Consider the following 18,584-nt stretch of genomic DNA (forward strand, 5'->3'; position numbering starts at 1 on the left):
TTTCCTGATGGGCACTGAGCAGCTTAAGTTGAGCTAAGTGGAGGGTGTTATCTTACCCAGGGATACCTTATCAGTTTAAGAAAAGGAGTGCTTTTAATTCATGTGTATTGCCCTTATTTCTTCAGTCTCTTTTGGAGACTTATTTCCAAAGTGATACTTTTTGGGAAAAGAACAGGAATACATCCCCAGTAACTAACCCTCACTACTAGTTTTTCACAATTACTGTTGCCTTACACATATTGATTTTTACATGTTTCGCTTAATGCTCTGCAAGTACAAACACAAGGTTGCCATATCAACCTTTATTAGCCAATGGTAGCAGCTGAGTCGATGTGGGCAAGTTCCTGTCAGTGAACCACTGACACAAAAAATCACAACTCCAAAACACAAACCTACAAGACCTACAAGTGGAAATGGGTGTTTAAATTGTCCTTGCGGAGATGACTCTTTCCACTCAGCTTTTAATGTTTCTTGTCCTTTTAAACGTGGATTTTCAAATCTCCAAGAGCAACATAGCCAAGGAACATAAACATCATTGATGTGAGCCTGATAATGTCTATTGTTATAACGCCTGCTTGGGCACAGGAGGAGGAGCCGTAGTTTAGGTGGAAATTTGATCAAGACAACATAGCAACAAAACGATTATCTTTTCTTACCACAATGTATTGCTGAACATATCGCATTCTTCTGATTAAAAAAAAGTGACAGTGTCTCATAGCTGCAACTGTCTCATTTAAGTGTATGGAATTATGGATTTGCATTAAGGCTACAACTAAATGAAAAAGCCTTTTCTAAACATAACACTCAAGTGCTAATTTTGTACACTTGGTTTTGAAAATAATTTATTTTAAAGCAAATATATATATTCTTAAAATGTACAAGTGTTTTTATAAGATTAAGAAAGACAATCATTACTTCATCAGACAGCTACTTCTCATTGCCACTAAAAAAAAAAAAGACACTTATCAGCATGGACATAATAGAATGCACATTTCCTTCTCATGCCTGTAGACATTCTTCAGGCTCAACGTGTTCCTGAATCACACCCATCATGCTCAATCAAAGTAGTCCTCTATATCAATGTCAGGGTTGAGCAGCTCCTCTCCGTACGGGGTCAGATCCATCTGGTTGAGGATCAGGTTCTCAAAGGTCTCCTCCAGGTCTGTTTCCCCGATCAGCACCGCTCCCACCATCCTGCCTCCACTGAGAACGACCTGGAACAAAAATACATGGGTAACTTGTGTGAAATGAGTCTAGATGTGATGAATTCTACAGTAGTCTGATGACGTGAGGAAAGACATCTACATCTACAACTTTAACAAATAACCAACTGATTCTGTTTCGCTTTTGGCCCATTAGCAGCATTCGATCATACCCACAGAAAAACAACAGTTTCTTTCACACACACAAAAATTCAAATGGCAAATTTTATGATGCCATTGGCACTTCAAGAATGTCTAACAGGATCTTAACAACTTGTGACACATAACAGGCATTACTTTGTGTGTAAAATAAATCCTTTTTATAGGTAAATGAGTCACACATAAATTAGACTGGTGTTGTTCAAAAAACACTGCATACATTAACACATGAGAGCATACAGTTTAGGGCTGTGCAAATAATCAAACTTGTAATCGCGAATACAATTTGGGCTTTTAACGATTACAAAAAACAGAGTAAACAAGAAACGATTATTTTGCACATTACGTTTCGCAAGCAAACTCTTATTTTGGCATGTGTTCTGAATGACAAAAAAAAATTTCAAACGGGAAAAGTATTAAGGGACAATTTCACAGTTGAAAGTGTTTTCACTTTGGATTTGTTTAACTATTTCACTGTTTAATAATTGCAACATCTTACCAAAAGACAATGAGTACCCGTGTCAAGGCGTTTTTATATTATATTAAAGTTATAGTGTGTAGTTTCTGCCGCCCCCATGAGGAATTCTAAGTAATGACAACAAAACTGTCGGCGTGTCCATATGATACTAGCCTTCCGTGACCGCGCACCCACCCCCACCCCTCCTCCACGCAGTTGCTAGTAGCCAAGGAGGACACTGGAGGATTAAAAAAACATGGACTCTTCAGAAGAGGTAATTATCGTCACTCGAGTTTCTGCGCGGGAAAGTCACCGGACGCCACAATCTTCTGAACACAGCCATACTAACAAATACAGAGAGAGTTGTGTGGAGCTGATAGTCTTAATTGGCTTCGTAACAACTCATTTGGCAATGGCTTGAATGACTTCTTCTTGGCTACTAGCAACTGCGTGGAGGAGGGGTGGGGGTGGTGCGCGATCACAGAAGGCTTGTATCATGTGGATGCGCCAACAGTGTTGCTGTCATTACTTAGAATTCCTCATGGGGGAGACGGAAACTACACACCATAGCTTTAAATAATCGTGATTTCAATATTGACCAAAATAATTGTGATTAGGATTTTTTTTTCATAATTGAGCAGCCCTTATACATGTTATTACTCTCTTCATTATCACCTTGACATACTCCTGGCCTTTCGTGCAGCGTAACAGCAGCTCATGGTCGGGCCCCAGGCCCTGCCCATTGAACTTCCCCAGCAGGACCACCTGTGGAATGACCAGCAATGAGGAAGTTGTTTAAATGCAGTGTGAATGAGCCTAGAGGTACAGACCAAAGGACACTAAGTAGCGCTGTGAAATGACCTTAAAGGGTCTTGAAAGTCGTGGTTATAATTTGCAAAGTAGATGATTAACATATTAGTTATTATTTGAACAACTTTGGCCACCCTGCAGTAAAATGCCACGCACCTTGTAGTTGAAGAATTTGGTAATGTGTGAGAAGAGTTCAAAGCAGAAGTCCAGTTCTATTGGTTCTGACAGGACGTGTGCCGCCATGCAGCGGCCGGCGTACCAGCCCATCTGACGGGCCTGCGTCCACAAACGCATCTGAACACACCGAATGAGATTCAAATTTAGGAATATTTAAAAATAGAGGAAATATAACACTGTTTTTCTGATGCTACGTGGACTCTTCCAACACCCTGATGAGATGTACTTGTTTAGCTCTCCTGCTAATGCCTGTGGAACTGAAACAAGACAGTTTTTTTTTAATTTATTTTTGGGGCATTTTAGGCCTTTAATTCCACAGGACAGATGAAGACATGAAAGGGGAGAGAGAGGGGGAATGACAAGCAGCAAAGGACCACAGGTCGGAGTCGAACCCGCGGCCGCTGCGCCGAGGAGTAAACCTCTATATATGTGCGCCTGCTCTACCAACTGATCTAACCTGGCCACACAAGACTGTTTTCTTGATGACCTAAATTGACTCATTTCAGGACAAACTGTCAGGGAGATTATAGTAGTGCTGATTGCACACATCTATATCCAGTATAATAAATGTACAGGTCAAAACAAGTTTATTATATATTTTCACAGACATGTTTCTGTACCATTTGCAATGCTATCCTGCTGTAAATTTGCATACTGTTTGAATTGAAAAACAGACTCATTAACTCATATTAAGAATATCATGTTCGTCTTTCACCTTTAGTAAAAGATTTATAGTGCACATGTTTAATGACTGATGACAGAATCACTTTAGTTGTGTTTAATAATTTACATTTGTAGAGATGGCATCTTTACACAGTAGGTATTCAGATGTGGAGGGTGACAAAAGGCAAATACTCAGGTACTATTCTATGTACTGTAGTTTCTAAAGATGCAAAGTCTGAAAAAAAGGAAAAAAACAGGTTGATGCAATGATTGGTTTACCTGCTGCCACAAAGGGCTGTGTTCCCAGCATGCAGTGCACACGTCTCCTGCAGCATACACATCTGGCTCTGATGTCATCATGTGGTCATCTACGTGCAGGCCGCCGTCATCTGCCAGTGCAAACTAAATCGTAAAACCGAAACAAAAGTGATCATCATTAAGAACCAGTATATGATTCATACATGGGGGCATTCCATTATGGGGGAATTCTACCTTAAGAGTAATTAAAGCCAATCTGTCCTTTAGTGACATCTACAGGCTGCCTTGAGACTGCATTAAATAACTTCAAACTGTGTACAAGAAGATGCAAACTTGCAGCGTAAATGCGCTAATTTCTCTGTTTTATATGCCTGCCCTCGCAATTCTTTCCAAGACGTGGTCATTGATACGATGGCAGACCTAATGGTCATTGGACAAATGTAGTCTTGCTTTGCTTATTTGATGTGCTTTACTTACTAGCAGCTCAAAGCTCAGCTATATATATCTAATAGAAAACTAAACTTAACACAAAAAGTAAGGAAATTTGTGTTTGGTAGATTATTTCTCTGTGGTAACAATGCTTTTTGGCAATAAATCTTATACCGTTGGAAAACCTGTTTAGTTCCCTTTCAAGTGGTGCCCCATTTGTAAGGAACATGCATTTGTGGGATGAGCAGCAGCGTTGAGTATGTGGGTTGCACCCATGAAAAATTTGCCAAATCCTCTCTGCCAATGCCAAACAGCTTATTCTGCCATTGACTCGTTTGGTGTTTGGTGGATTGGATGATTGAAGTTTGAAGAAACAAGACATATTGGCAATTGAACAATTTATTCATTTCACAAACAGGAGCCTCAGTAGCGTTTGGAAGAACCATACACAGCCACAACAGCCTGGTCACACACTGCTGTGGGATGGCATCCCATTCTTCAACGAGCATTTGTCGCAAGTCAGCCAACATGGTTGTGTTGGTCACTCTGGCACGAACAGCAGGCCAAAGCTGATCCCACAAGTGTTCAATGGGGTTGAGGTCAGGACTGCTGGCAGGCCATTCCATCCTCTCCACTCCCACATTCTGGAGGTAGTCTCTGACTACTCTGACCCCGCCCTGTGGGGGCGAGCGTTGTCATCTTGGAGGATAGAGTTCGGTCCCAGACTGTGGAGATATGGGATTGCGACTGGTTGCAGAATCTCATCTCTATATCTCTCTGCATTGAGATTGCCTCCAATGATGACAAGCCTCGTTTTTCCAGTGAGGGAGATGCCGCCCCACACCATCACACTGCCTCCACCAAAAGGTGTTACTCTATCAGTGCAGCATTAGCATAGCGTTCTCCGCATCTTCTCCACACTTTGACCCTATGATCCAACTGCCATAGGCAGAATCATCCAATCCACCAAACGAGTCAATGGCAGAATAAGCTGTTTGGCATTGGCAGAGAAGATGTGGCAAATTTTTCATGGGCGTAACCCCCATACTCAGCGCTGCTGCTCATCCCACAAATGCATGTTCCTTACAAATGGGGCACCACTTGAAAGGGATCTAAACAGGCTTTCCAACGGTATAAGATTTATTGCCAAAAAGCATTGTTACCACAGAGAAATAATCTACCAAACACAAATTTCCTTACTTTTTGTGCTAAGTTTAGATCCCCAAAGCAAATATGATTTATTTTTCAAAAAGGTAGGTTTACTTACATTGTTGCCATTGAGAAATGGCTCAGTGTTTGGCACGACACCGGTGGCACTGACAACAAAATCACAGCCAAATGTTTTTCCATTAGTCAGCTGGATGTAAACTGGCCAGGATCCTACTGAGAGGACAGAAAAGCTTGAGCATTGAAAAGTTGAGAGAGGAAAGGATGAGTCAGAGTTCAGATCCGAGCAGCATGTCTATTTCTCACCATTCTCGAGTTGGAGTGTTTGCTGTGGGGAATTGAGCAACTCCTCAGAGGTGAAGATCTTTTCCACCTCACACTGGTATTCCAATGAAACTCTGCGGGACACCTGAACACACACGCCAGAGAGAAGAGACCCGGGACAAGAGAGGGGAAATATGCAAATAGACTTCCAAGCTGACCTCCATGATTTAGGATTGGCACAGAGGCTATCAGTAACAAAATGCACACACTATCTCACCTGCTCTGTTCCTCGTAGAACTATTCCTTCGTGCCAGTCTGGACCGAGGGCACTGCCAGCCTCTGTAGGACCAGAACCACGCCTTCGTGAGTTTCTATCTGGAAATGAACGCACAAAAACAAGAATATGATCATCTTGGGACAGATTCTACTGTAGCATAAGGGAAGAAGAGAAAAATGTACGTGTCAGGCATTGGACTAAACCTAAGACAAAGACCTGCTGTGAAGGTCTGGGACGCTCCAGGTGCTGGTTCTTCTGTGGTGTAGTGAGTTCTCTTACAGGGGGCAGCACTTTCTGGTTTGTCCGCCTCCAGTGCTGGGATGAGGAACTGTGCCGCCCCGGCGTCAAAGAAGGTGTTTCCTATGGCCTTGTCCTTCACAGCCCAGATCACCTCGCAGCCCTCCACTTCATTCCTAAACAGAACATGTTCGGAAACACTGGGTGACTGGACAGTGTGAACGATCTCTGAACATGGTGGTGAGGTTATATGAAGGGGGTTTCATGTAGGCCCAGTGCTCTTTAGTCTGAAAAACGTACACATTTTAATTGCGATAAGAAAACAAAGAACAAAATCACACATTGTCCTAACGCCTTTTTGAACTAAACAATTTAGTTTCAGTATTTTGGTTATAGGTTACTTACACTAATTCCAAGGCAATCCCTCCATTGCCGACAACAACGATTCTCTTAGCTTTGGATAACCGCTTCTGAAACTCCTGCAACACAGAACAGGGAAAGCTGATAAGCATCAACTTGTGTTGTTTTCTTTAACCCCTTACTAAGAAGGTTATGTTTTCAGTTCAATTATTTTGACTGTAGATTACAAGGACATGTCTAGACAACTTCTATTTTAGAACGGTATGCAGTCTGTTATTGCCTTCATTTTTTAAAACAAATGCGACAAGATAGTGTAGCAGCTGGACTTGTTGCTATGTTTAAGAATGTACTTTTGCACACAGAGTCAAGGTCCAGTTCTGTTGAATTTACTGTATCTTAGCAGGAACATCAAATTCACAGGAATAACGGGGAGGGGGGAAAAAATTACCAAAACACCAACAAATCAGAAGTGGAGGGTGTTCTTTTTCTTTGGACAAACTGCTTCTGGCTACTGTAAGAAGGTCTTATCAGTTTAATGTCCTAAAGTATTTCAGGCCTGCATTTAAATAACAATACAAACATCCAGAGTGATGGGGTTGTACCTGGGCGCTGTCTGTGTCCCGTATCCCTAGGACATAAGGGTTGTCCTGGGTTAGGAGCTTGGGTCTGCCCCCGCTGCAGATACACAGCTTCTCATAACCAAAAACCCGGCCATCTGCAGTTTCCACTGACTGAAAATAGAAAGAAGAAAGGGAAATAGTGACTTCATTTTTTACATCAAGCTTTGAAAGTTGTTTCTCTCTTCTCATTTTGGGAAAGTAATGTTCCTTTTCACAAACTAGTGTTGGATTTTGGACATAAAACTCATAGTCTAATCACAGTCCTATTACACTGCACTTAGACCACATGTGGTTACATGTCCACAAGGTGGCGATAGTAGCCAGATAGTAGACAGATAGTAGTCACCAAAAAGCCTTTGTTATAAGTTGAGATATGTTGCAGAAAATCACTGTATGAAATCATAACATTATAATGACTAAACAACTAATGAGGAATTACAGCATGTGCAGCTTTCGTTACTTACAATTGTTAGTTACATACAAATATTACTAGCACATTTTCTTATTAAATCTAATACCAAACCAGACACATGTTATGTAAACACAGCATAACATAAAATACTATGATGAAAATGAAAATGATGAAATGATGGTATTTATAGACACCGTTAGAATCTATGAATTTATATTACACTCTGCAAAATAGCTACTTGCATGTGATTGTGTGTGAAGTGATTTGACAGCCGAGTGGATGACAGTCAGGTTGGGAAACTTCTCCTCCAAAACACTGGATGGTCGCTCCTCAACATCAAACTCTTCCAGTGTCTTAGAAACCTTTCCAAGGAGAACAAAGGAAAATGGAACAGATTATTGAGTGCAAAATGAGAGTAGAATGACAGGTGACTGACAAAGTAATACAAACGAGGATATGTCAAATAAAAACAAAACAAGTTTTAATATCTGATGTTATAAAATAATATACATATTAGTATTAGTATAAAATACATCCATCCATGCATTCACTGTATGGGAGACCTCGTGGGAAACAAACCCTGTCAGTTGTTAGTGCACATATGCAATATGTGTATGTATTATAATGCTCCCCCAGAACACCATTAACATCCTGACCTGTTTATAGTTGGTCACTGCTTTGATATGTGGACCTGCTGTAATCAGGGCCACGTCAGCTGAAGGAATCTGGGATGACAGCTGTCAATGAAGATTAAGGTTAATGTTAAGTAACAAGCTACATGACATGCACCTGTCGCTAGGTTAAAATAGGTTTTCTGCGTAACGTTAGACCTAACGTATTACTTGTTCATTTTTTTTCACCTGCTCAACGCATGTCACACCCGCGATGCCACCTCCCACGATCACAAACCTAAATGTTTTCTCTTTTTTATCTGCCATTTCTTTTTAGAAAATTGCTAAGCTAACGGTATCTAACGTTAGCTGACGTTAACACTAGCTAGCTTCCTTTGCATTTTCAGTCAAACTGGTTGCAATATTCCTTTTCTCTCTCTGCATAGACTCGTTGGTAAATATTTAAAACCCAACTGGTAATTGGTAAGAGTATGAAAATGCTCTTAGAAAATTATTGTGAAAGCTAGGTGACCAAAATTCCCTTTCGCACATGATGACAGAGCATTGACTCAACGTAACTTCCGTGTTTACAATTAACTACGGCAAGCAGCCGGATAAGTTTTTAAAGCGCAGACACTGAGATACGCACTTTAATAAGCAGATGTAGTTATCCGTCCACCCATTCATTTAATTTCTAGCTGACCCTGTGCAGGCCAATGTACCTAATTATATTAAATCATTTTTTTTGTTCGTGTAAACCAGAAAATTTCACATATCTACAGTGTTAGTCAAATCACAGTCAATTGTGTGTACTCACACTTATGCAGACCTATGAGAGATTAAAAGCCCAATTATTTTTTGGTTTTACAATTGTCATGATAATAAAAACAGCATTTTGTGTGTTTGTCAAAAATAATAAAAAAATATGGGCTACTTATCTGATGTATTAAAATAGAATCAGTATCTCCTGCCAAATGTGAATTTAACAGCCTTTAACAGGCTACCTTTCATATACACAGCGTCATGGACACACATAACATCTGTTTAGTAGTGTGCTACAAGTATCGAAGTCGATTTGGAGTGCACAGGAACTCTTCTGTAATGAGTAAATGCTAAATGTATAATTTAGTGCAAATTTGCTCTATAAACAGAGGTTGTTAGTGTGCATCTAGGCCTATTGATAGACAGAGTATGTACAGTAGCTGTCAGAGTAACATTTGACAATCAAAGTATATTATTTTATTGCTAGCAACAGAAAATATTAACAACATATGTTGATTTATTTGTTGTCTAGTTCTATTCTAGTCCCTGCATTAAAAGAGCTGTAAATCAATTTTGCAGTGGGAGCAGGGTTACAGTCCTTTGTTTTTAATTTCCGGTGGTCGGGTAACCCTCTTGTTTATATTTGGTTCACAATTGTATCTTTAATGTCAGAGATTAATGTGGTTGCCAGGTCATGAATCAGATCTGGAAATTCCATCAAAACATTCATTATTATCAGTGCCGTCATTACAGCAGTGATAAACAACTCACCACCGGATAACAGTTGAAGTACAGTGCCATCTGTGTTTTTACATGAAGTAATTGACAGATCTCGACCTGATCCCCATTCTCTGTCAGGGTGTTTGGATGATAATGGCATGCATTGTTTTTTGAATTCATCAGCAAATGCTGGCACTTGTTCTATTTTTGAAAAACCTTTCATGCTGGTGTTAACCATGCATGGGAGTATTGATGTCAGTGTCTGAGATGATTGGGTCACTGATAATCAAACACAGGTTAATGCAGTGCGTCATATCTCCCCTCTTGATTTTCATTAGCCTATGTTACCTCCAAATAACCTCACAGGAAGACAGCACATGTCTACTGTATATGGAATATAGTTCTGTGTGATGATGGAATATGGACAAATGGTGCTTTATAAAAAAAGAACACTGATTGTATTCAATGTAATGTAAATGCTAGGATTTTTATTAACTAGAAGTACATACACATACATGCTGTATATGTTACATATTTGAACTAAATAAATAATTCCCTTGAAAAAAGAACCCTAGTCACAACACAATACAATACAATGCAATACAATTTTATTGTCCACCACAGAGGAAGTTTGTCCATATAGGCCGAGTCCATCTGTTTTCTTTTCCATGTTTTTCCAATGGAAACGACCCCCTCAGCATTAGCAAAAATCAGTGACGTGGGCTAACACAGTAAACTAATCAGTAAGGTTATGAATAATGTGAAGGCTAGCACTAGATGAGTTAACGTTAGCTTTGCTAAGTTTGGAAATAATGGCACAGAAGCTAAGCAATGTACCGTTACTACTGTGGACAACACGTTAGGAGTGGTAACAGTCGACTAGTAGCTCCCATGTTCTGCGAAGTGAAATTAATGTTTTTGTCGATGGAGTTTGGTGGATTTGAAAAGAGCGATATAATAGCTTCAGTTCCCTGTTCGGAAAGAGCCTTCGGAAAGGTAAAGCAGGAAAAAGCGCGTAGTGAAAACTTTGACAAAAACAGTAATTGTACCTTGCAGAACACAGGAGTTGCTACCGGCTGCCTTGATTGGTTAGTGAGAACCAAAGTAACACAATAACACAAACTTTGGGGAACCTAAGTTTGTGTTATTATTATTGTGTGACTTTCGACTCCGACCTAACAAGGCTTCCACAGCAGTACATTGCTTAGCTTCCTGTCTGCTTTTTGAAACATGTGGCCGTGCTGACTGCCATCCAGCATCCAAGTTAGTGTACTCCACCAATCCACACTTTAAAAAGCTCACTAAATTAACACATTATAGCTTGTTGGTTTAATCTGTACAAAAACTAAAGTGTAATCACAACAATTTGGACCATTCCTTGGCTGGAACATGTAACTTTCTAGCTAGCTGTTTCCCCATGTTTCTAGTCTTTATCCTAAGCTAAGCTAACTAGCTGCTGGTGCAAGCTACGGTACAGACACGATAGTGATATAAATGTTCTCGTCTGACTCTCTGCAAGAAAACAAATTAGAGTATTTCCCAAAATGTTGAACTATTCCTAGAAATGTTGTGCTGAAGATGACATAACATGGCATAAAAGCTGAGGTTGAATTTGGGCCAAAACAAACACACCTAACAAATTAAAGTTTAGGCTTGCAGTGTATATATGCCTGCATGTCTTTAAGGCGTCTACATTCACACGGAATGACTCAGCCATGCAATCATCTATAGGGCAACACACGTAACTTATAAGTTGTAAGGCATTCCTTTTAGGTTACCTGTGGCAACTTCCAGCACACAATACTATTGCAGCTTATTAATGTAGAAATTTCTATTGAATGTCTCCATACCTACAGAGAGACATGATGAAACCCCTTTTGTTTGCAAGTTGATTCTGGAGTTTGTGTGGGACAGGGGGAAGCAAGTAGGAGCACGTGTAGGAGTACTACATTACTTGATTTAGGACCCAGATTTTTCTTTATGATGACATTGTTGTTTGAATTTGATGAGTGAAAGTGTGTCTATGTTTTGACTTGTTATTGTCTTTGTATTTATTTGAAACCACACTGCTGCCACTTGCCAGGACACTCTTGTAAAAGAGATTTGTAATCTCAAGGTGTTTTTTATCCTGGTTAAATAATGGTTTGAATGAATGAACTAGCTGATGACATGTTAACTTAGCTCCTGCAGCAGTCGTGATTATGCAATAATGTGGCTTAAAACGCATGGAGATTTTCAAAAGTATATTTTCACAACTTTATTATCAAAATCAACAGATAACATTTATCTCATATGGCTCTACGTCTTTTTTCTTTTATTTATTCTTTTATTTTTTACTTGTTGTTATATTCACATCATGCCATTGTGGGACAGCATTACAGCACACACATAAAGCCAGAAAAAAACAACCATATATTGACTTTGATGGTTTAAATTAAAGGCACTGTTTCTTAAAGTTTATAAAATAAACAAAAAAACTCAGTTCGTAATCATCATCACCACCACCGTTAGTAACTTCATTCTCACAATCATTGTTACATAAGATGTGTGGTTGTATGATCAGAGCACTGGGAGTGCTGGTGGAGGTTCCTCAGTCGATATTAGAGAGGCAGGTAGCTGGGAGGCGGCAGTAGGTCCCTCTTGCCGTAGGTGGCCGATCCCACGTTGGTTGGGGCGTAGACGGTACCGATAGTGTTACTGGAGCGGACCAGGAAGTCTGCTAGCCTTTGGGTGACGCAGGTGGCTGTGTTGCACTTCCTCTTGTCTATGTGGTGGCTGGGGGGGGGAGAAAGTGCAGGAACATCACAATGACACTCATAGATAGAATGTTTTTTTTCATGAATGATTTAATACAGCTGCTGATGTCTGGAATGCTGTTACCTGTTTATAGCTGTGAGCCCCCTCTGCGGCCGTGTACCCATGAGGCCGAGGAATGGATTGGAGATTAGCCCAGGAGCTAACCAGCCGTCACGGTCTAGGGGAGCACTTTCCCGCTCGCTGGATGAGCTGGGACTGAAGTACCTGAATCACATAGGTAAAAGGGTCAAACCGTTTTACACTGATAGCTGATTATACCCTCTTCAAAACATCCACTAGTCCCGAGAGCAAGAAGAAAAAGTGGGCACTTAGCTCCCCACGAGTTGCACAATGAAGCACTTTCCCACACAATTGGCTTCCACCTATAAGTGCCCTGCTGCTCCTCACACAGAACATTACAGCCATACTTATCGCACAATTTCCATGATATTCAGCTGCTTCTCTGCTGACCTCAGATCTGATATGATCAACATTTCAGCAAAGTGAAACCATTGTTTTATTTATATTTTTTTTTACCAGTCATTGCACAGCCACACCAAAGAGCTCATTGCTCTGCTTGTAGTAGGTAATACACTTACCTGTAGCTTGGGGCAGCGGTAACGCAGCGCAGCAACACAAGCAGCGTAAGGAGAAGCACCCTCAGGTGATACATTGTGTAGGGTGATTACCTGGATCAACACAAATACAACAAAGTTTGATTTATTGTTATGGAGAGCTAGGGCAAACCAGAAAGCATAATTTGCAATATTTATTGCACTTAACCTTTTATTTAACTACAGAGGTGTGGCCAAAAGACAGCAGCACAGACACATACCAATTTATGTACATCATCACTATTTAATGTCAGAATTCAACATACATGAAAGTGTGTAATTTCTAAGGAAACTCTGAATTTGAAGTCACCATTATGAGAAAAAAAGAGACAAGTATTGTTTTCTAATTCTGTACATTACTATATATAATATAATTCACCTACAGTCTAATTTAAAGCTGTGCTTAATGATCCATAACAGTAATACACCAGCACCTACCAAGCACTAACCAGTTCAACACCGATGTTATGAATATTTTTTCCTGTTGCATAGCTTAAGAGTTACAAATAGGGTTGCAACTAACAGTTATTTTCTTAATTATTTGAATAATATTATCTATATAATGTCAGAAAATATAACAATTCGCCATCATAATTTCTCAGAAGCTACTGTGATGTATTAAAAAAGCTTAAAAATGCCCTGAGATATTTATTATCACATAAGATAAATGAAAGTAGCAAATCCTCACAATTGAGAAGGTGGAACCAGGGAATATTTTTGCTTGAAAATTAGCACACTGATTATCAAAGTAGCTGCCGATTATTTTCTGTCATTGATCGTTTTAACTCTTGATAAGAAAAAATTCATTTGACATCATATGTTACATCATTCTTCTAAGTACAACATTTATATTTGTACATATCAGTTTTTGTTTGATGCTTCCTTACATTACATAGAAAATCCCAAATTCTTTCTGCATTATTTTATGCACATTTCCCTGTGATGCAACACAACATATTTGGTGTGTTTTGAAGCCATTAGAATCTTGAATTTGAAATGTACAGTAGTTCTGTTTATTTGACACACAGATTTAAAGATTTAAAATAAATCTGAAAAGAGGTAAGGATTGAGCAAAATATCATATTCACACCTACAAGAAAACTATTGTTATACAATGTAAAAACTGATCATTTCCTGTAGCACCACTTTTGCATGCATACACAAGAATTAGACTCAGGCACAGGTCCTGTATGAAAGACAAATGAAGCTCTTAAGTAAGACAGAGAACTTACTTTCTGTTGTGTCAGCCAGTAGCCAGCAGATCCCAGTCTGTCGCTGGAGCAGTCCAGGGTTTGTCAGACTGTCACACAAACCGACTCCAACAGTTATAGGCTTATCGCTCAAACCACTTGTGACATCAGCCCTGTCCAAATATAGCCTTGCATTTTCATTTACACAGAATGGGGAAGACAAGGGGGGAGGAGGGGTGTATGGGGGTGGCGGGAAGTCCAAGAGGGTCTTATATATGCCATACGCACTCTAAGCTCTACCTTAATCTACACTCTTAAACCTGCACACGCAGAAAAATGCTAATTTTCACAGTACACACACACACACACACACACACACACACACACACACACATAAATGCACATACAAATCTTTGTACGTCACCATCCTCATCCTCACCTTCGTCATCACTGTCATCAGCCTCTGTGATGGGACTGACCCGCCATAAACCCACACCAGGGAGAGGAAAGTTGTCTTCCTATTTACCTTGAGACACGTAATGAAGTTTTAGGTCACCAAACTCTGGCCCTCCTTCTGCCTCCCACTGGGCTTCATCAACGATGAATTATAAATGGGAAGATGAATTATCGTTAATAATAAATGCAGTCTCATTATTTTGACAGGACACGTCACCAACAACTGAGAAAGTACTAATTAGTGAAGTGAAGTGGTAAAACACTTGGCGCACGTGACCTGGAAATGTGACTAGTTAGCAATTAGCAATCACATCTCTTTGCAACATTTTCTTGCAAACTTGGTTTGAAATCAGGGTTCAAAATTAGCACCAGTTACCAGCCAAATGCTGGTAAAATATACAAGTGGCTGGTAGATTTGCTTCACTCACCAGCCCAAAAAACAGTACAAAATTTGAGCATTCACTAGCCATTTGGCTGGTAGACGAAAAAGTCTGTTTGAAATATTATGTATTTTTTAAAGTATTTAACTTTAAAGCTGCTATAATCAATATTTTTTATATCAACAACGGGTCAAATAATAGTGTGTAATGTGAAGGTTGTTGTGTGTAGTGACATACCCCAAATTAAGAATTATCACCTGACTCTGCAGTCCCCATAGCTCTAGCATTTCAGCATCTCTTAGCTCACTGTTTTGGTTTTCCGGTCCACAACTTTAGTCTTTTGGTTGACTCTCACCGCTCTCATCATTGTCAATTCCGGCTACAGCAACAGCTGTTTTCAGTGACAATGCTCTAAAATATGACTGTATGCTGCATGTGCAGCAGGTTAGCGACTATCTGGTGAATTTAGTGGAGCATTTAGCAGCTAAAGCCCCAGATATTTCCTTCAGGAGTTAGCAGTTAAAAGAGAGTAAATATTGCTATTGCTCCAAATAAATGCTAATGTTGCTTCATGTCTGCCGGATGTGTACAGTAAATAGGTAACTGTCTGCTAACAAGTTAGCTATATCAACTTAAAAGGTGATGTCAGTGTTTGTGTTTACAGCCGGTTCCCACTGCCACCATGTGGCTAAAGCAAACAACCACACAACTCATTGTCAGACTTTGATTGAAATGTTACTAAACTCTGATTGGTGCATGGGAATATATGACATAAACTTTTCCCAACTACACCCACTTTAAATCAGTGATTAAAAAAAGCAGAAAAAACACAAATACAGAAATCTCTCAAACAATTCTTATTAGATTCTTTTACATTTTTAGCTCTGCTGCATGTGTTTTCATCTGAAACAGGGCTTTGTTTGGATTAAATAGAAAATGAACTAGCGATATACTGTAGGGGCAGTCATAAAAATGCAATTATCACAGAATTCAAGAACATAACATAACATTTATAATGACTACCTTGACCATGTTCCTGACGTTCATCCCACAGTCTCAGTGGGGAGATGCCACCACAGGCTGTAGGCTGCTGATAAGTGCTGGTGGGTTTCACCACAACTGTGAGCTAACAGAGAGATATTGTGCAGTCCTAATGGACATTTAACACCCCCCCCCCAAACCCACCGAGGTCCAGCAAACACCCTGTGTTTCCTGTAAGCTTTACCTAGAAAACCTGCAGTAACTGCACACAAAGATTTTACTACTTTACATGGATTATATAGTTTGCATATACATTACGGTCTATTTCTGAAGCAAAGTTATGATGAGCTAAGTTACTCCACCCTTCCCTGACACTCACATTTGTCATTTCGAGGGTAATTTTTCTGCAGTACATTTAACAAACAATGCAACTACTTTAGGATTGTCTGGCCACTACAGGTTTTTGTCAATGCCTGTTTAATGTATTCTATCCTTGTCATTGGCAAATGCTGGTTGATAAAATAATAATGATTTAATATATAATTAACCTATTAAATATTAAACTTCTCTAGTGGATCTGAGCAAGGTATTTAGAAAGGCTAATGTGCACAATCTTTAAAGAAAGAATGGGGTGAAAGAAAAGATAGAAGACAGAAAAAGCAGAGAAAGGGAGATAAAGAAGAAAGTGGGTGGTATGTGTAGGATTATAAGTCTATTTTAATAAGATATAGTCTGGGGATACATGTCTCTTGTGTCACTCTGTTTTCTTGTCCGTTGGGTTACTTTGGTGTTGTTAGGAGCCAGATGATGATGCTGGTGGCAGCTCAATTTCCTGCTCCCGTCACAGAAACAAAGTCACTGATAGCACAACTAACCCTCAGTTTACAGAAATGGTAAGTGAGCCTCCACAATCTTTAAGGTATCATAAATTCTTCTTAGTCCATTCTTATTTCCTCTATATAGCAGCATTTTCACATTCAGTGCAGAGATTTGGGCTTGGAAGCTCCAATACACAAGCTCAATTAGTATTCATCTAGTATTCATCTAGTATTCATCTAGTGATGGACATAAGAGGGATCAAGAGTCACGGGGGGGGATGATTAGTAGATTAGTAGCCAGTGCCAGTAAAGGTATTGCTGCTGTGGCCTCTGATAATGATGTTCATGTTCATTATTGTTAACTCGGACTGGAAGTGTGTCCAATATTGCATGGTGCACTACTTAAACAACATCTAATACCTACGCACAATTGGAGGAACACAACTGACGGTCACAGAGATCTCTCTGAGAAGCCCTCACACACACACACACGTAATCAGTGTGTGTGTGTGTGTGTGTGTGTGTCTGGCCGATGATGCATCCACAGACAAAAATATACAGTTAACGTCAGCAACACCCACCTATACTGGGAACAGTTAGTTAATGAATGACTCTTTGGTCAGGAATGGCGGTTTGTGATTTTGTCTGACTAATATTGCTCATTTATTTCTTCAAGCCTAATTATTGCACTGATATCTTCTCTAAATGAATGTACTTATAACATGTTTTTGAACATTATGAAGCTCATACATACAGTTAGGCCAAATGGTGAGTTTCCCATTTGTGAATGTTGAATCGTAGTAGTTCTGTGATTCCACTAGTGGCGGTGTACACAACAGTAGTGGTTGAAAGAAGGCATTCAAAGAGAGCGAACTCAAAGTGATCTTCAATTTTGGATATATTTTACTACTATATATGCAACTAATGTAAGACATGAGACCTGTGCCTGTGTCCAGACAAACAAACCTCACTTTTATCCATACTTTTAGCTGCTATAATCAATATTTTCATATCAACAATGGATCAAAAAACATGTGCAACAGCAACAGCAAACAACAGCGATGTGAAAAAAAGGCGTAGCTTGTGTTGCCAAACACACAGAGATTCATCACCTAACTCTGTAGATGCTCTCCACTTTATAGAGCCTTATACTATCTTTCAACTAATTGTTTTGGTTTTTACGGCATGCAACTTTAATGTTTTGGTGCATTGTACACTACCTGCCCAAAACCAAATGGCAGACTGACAGTTAGCAACTAGCTGGTGAACATAGCAAAGCATTAAGCAGCTAGAGAGCCAGATAATTCCCTCAGTTGTTGAGGGAGCAAACCAGAGTGAATATTGGACTTACATTCATTAGGTGGCCAGAAACACGACTCCAGATGAGTTCATCGTTATAAGGTGATAATATGCCAGCGTTGTATAAATGTACACCTTGCTGTGCTGCCCCCAAGTTACCAAAAAAATCGATTACTGCAGGTTTAATTAACAATGCCACACCTGATGTTTAAAAATCAATTTGCACTTTTAGCACATAAGCCACCTGTGAGGAACCTAATTTTCACGTTATTTGTGTTCACAGCATTATAGTGTGTTAGCATTGGTTTGATGTATGTTGCTGTGCATAGATCGGATCTGCAAAATGTAATGTGGCAATAATATCACACATTCAAGGATTCATTTATTGACATAAAAAGAAAAACATTTATTTCGGCCAAGACTCTATAATGTTTTGGAAATTGCAGGGCTGCTGTGTAATCATGT

At 39.6% G+C, this 18,584-nt stretch overlaps 2 protein-coding genes across 3 annotated transcripts; both read right to left on the reverse strand.

Moving 5' to 3' along the window:
* Positions 1-287: 287 nt before the first annotated feature.
* On the reverse strand, positions 288-8,683 carry pyroxd1 (pyridine nucleotide-disulphide oxidoreductase domain 1). 2 transcript variants are annotated; one of them, XM_078242494.1, is made up of 13 exons: positions 8,353-8,683; positions 8,149-8,229; positions 7,735-7,854; positions 7,063-7,191; positions 6,506-6,579; positions 6,080-6,276; positions 5,864-5,961; positions 5,629-5,731; positions 5,423-5,535; positions 3,748-3,870; positions 2,785-2,922; positions 2,494-2,583; positions 288-1,214 (listed from the first exon to the last, which is right to left on the reverse strand). In XM_078242494.1, exons 1-13 carry the CDS (start codon positions 8,428-8,430, stop codon positions 1,056-1,058), a joined length of 1,503 nt encoding a protein of 500 aa, XP_078098620.1. In that variant the 5' UTR covers positions 8,431-8,683; the 3' UTR covers positions 288-1,055. The 2 variants fall into 2 exon arrangements, with proteins under 2 accessions (XP_078098620.1, XP_078098619.1); XM_078242493.1 differs by having other exon boundaries at positions 5,423-5,538.
* A 3,418-nt stretch (positions 8,684-12,101) lies between these two features.
* On the reverse strand, positions 12,102-13,054 carry iapp (islet amyloid polypeptide). The gene is made up of 3 exons (XM_078243130.1): positions 12,981-13,054; positions 12,466-12,606; positions 12,102-12,360 (listed from the first exon to the last, which is right to left on the reverse strand). Exons 1-3 carry the CDS (start codon positions 13,052-13,054, stop codon positions 12,186-12,188), a joined length of 390 nt encoding a protein of 129 aa, XP_078099256.1. The 3' UTR covers positions 12,102-12,185.
* Between the last annotated feature and the right edge of the window lie 5,530 nt (positions 13,055-18,584).

Source organism: Sander vitreus, chromosome 23 (genome assembly GCF_031162955.1).
Source record: "Sander vitreus isolate 19-12246 chromosome 23, sanVit1, whole genome shotgun sequence".
Taxonomy (NCBI): Eukaryota; Metazoa; Chordata; class Actinopteri; order Perciformes; family Percidae; genus Sander; species Sander vitreus.

Bases quoted from the DNA above. Each gene is read 5' to 3' on its own strand.
- pyroxd1 (XM_078242493.1), bottom strand. From the start codon at position 8,430: ATGGCAGATAAAAAAGAGAAAACATTTAGGTTTGTGATCGTGGGAGGT. The intron at 7,192-7,734 runs GCAAGTAGCTAT...TTCTATTTTCAG, and splicing joins CACTTCACACACAATCACAT to TCAGTGGAAACTGCAGATGG. The intron at 2,584-2,784 runs GTGCGTGGCATT...GTCATTCCACAG, and splicing joins CCAAATTCTTCAACTACAAG to GTGGTCCTGCTGGGGAAGTT.
- iapp (XM_078243130.1), bottom strand. From the start codon at position 13,054: ATGTATCACCTGAGGGTGCTTCTCCTTACGCTGCTTGTGTTGCTGCGC. The intron at 12,607-12,980 runs GTAAGTGTATTA...TATGTGATTCAG, and splicing joins ACCGCTGCCCCAAGCTACAG to GTACTTCAGTCCCAGCTCAT. The intron at 12,361-12,465 runs GTAACAGCATTC...TCCCCCCCCCAG, and splicing joins GGGCTCACAGCTATAAACAG to CCACCACATAGACAAGAGGA.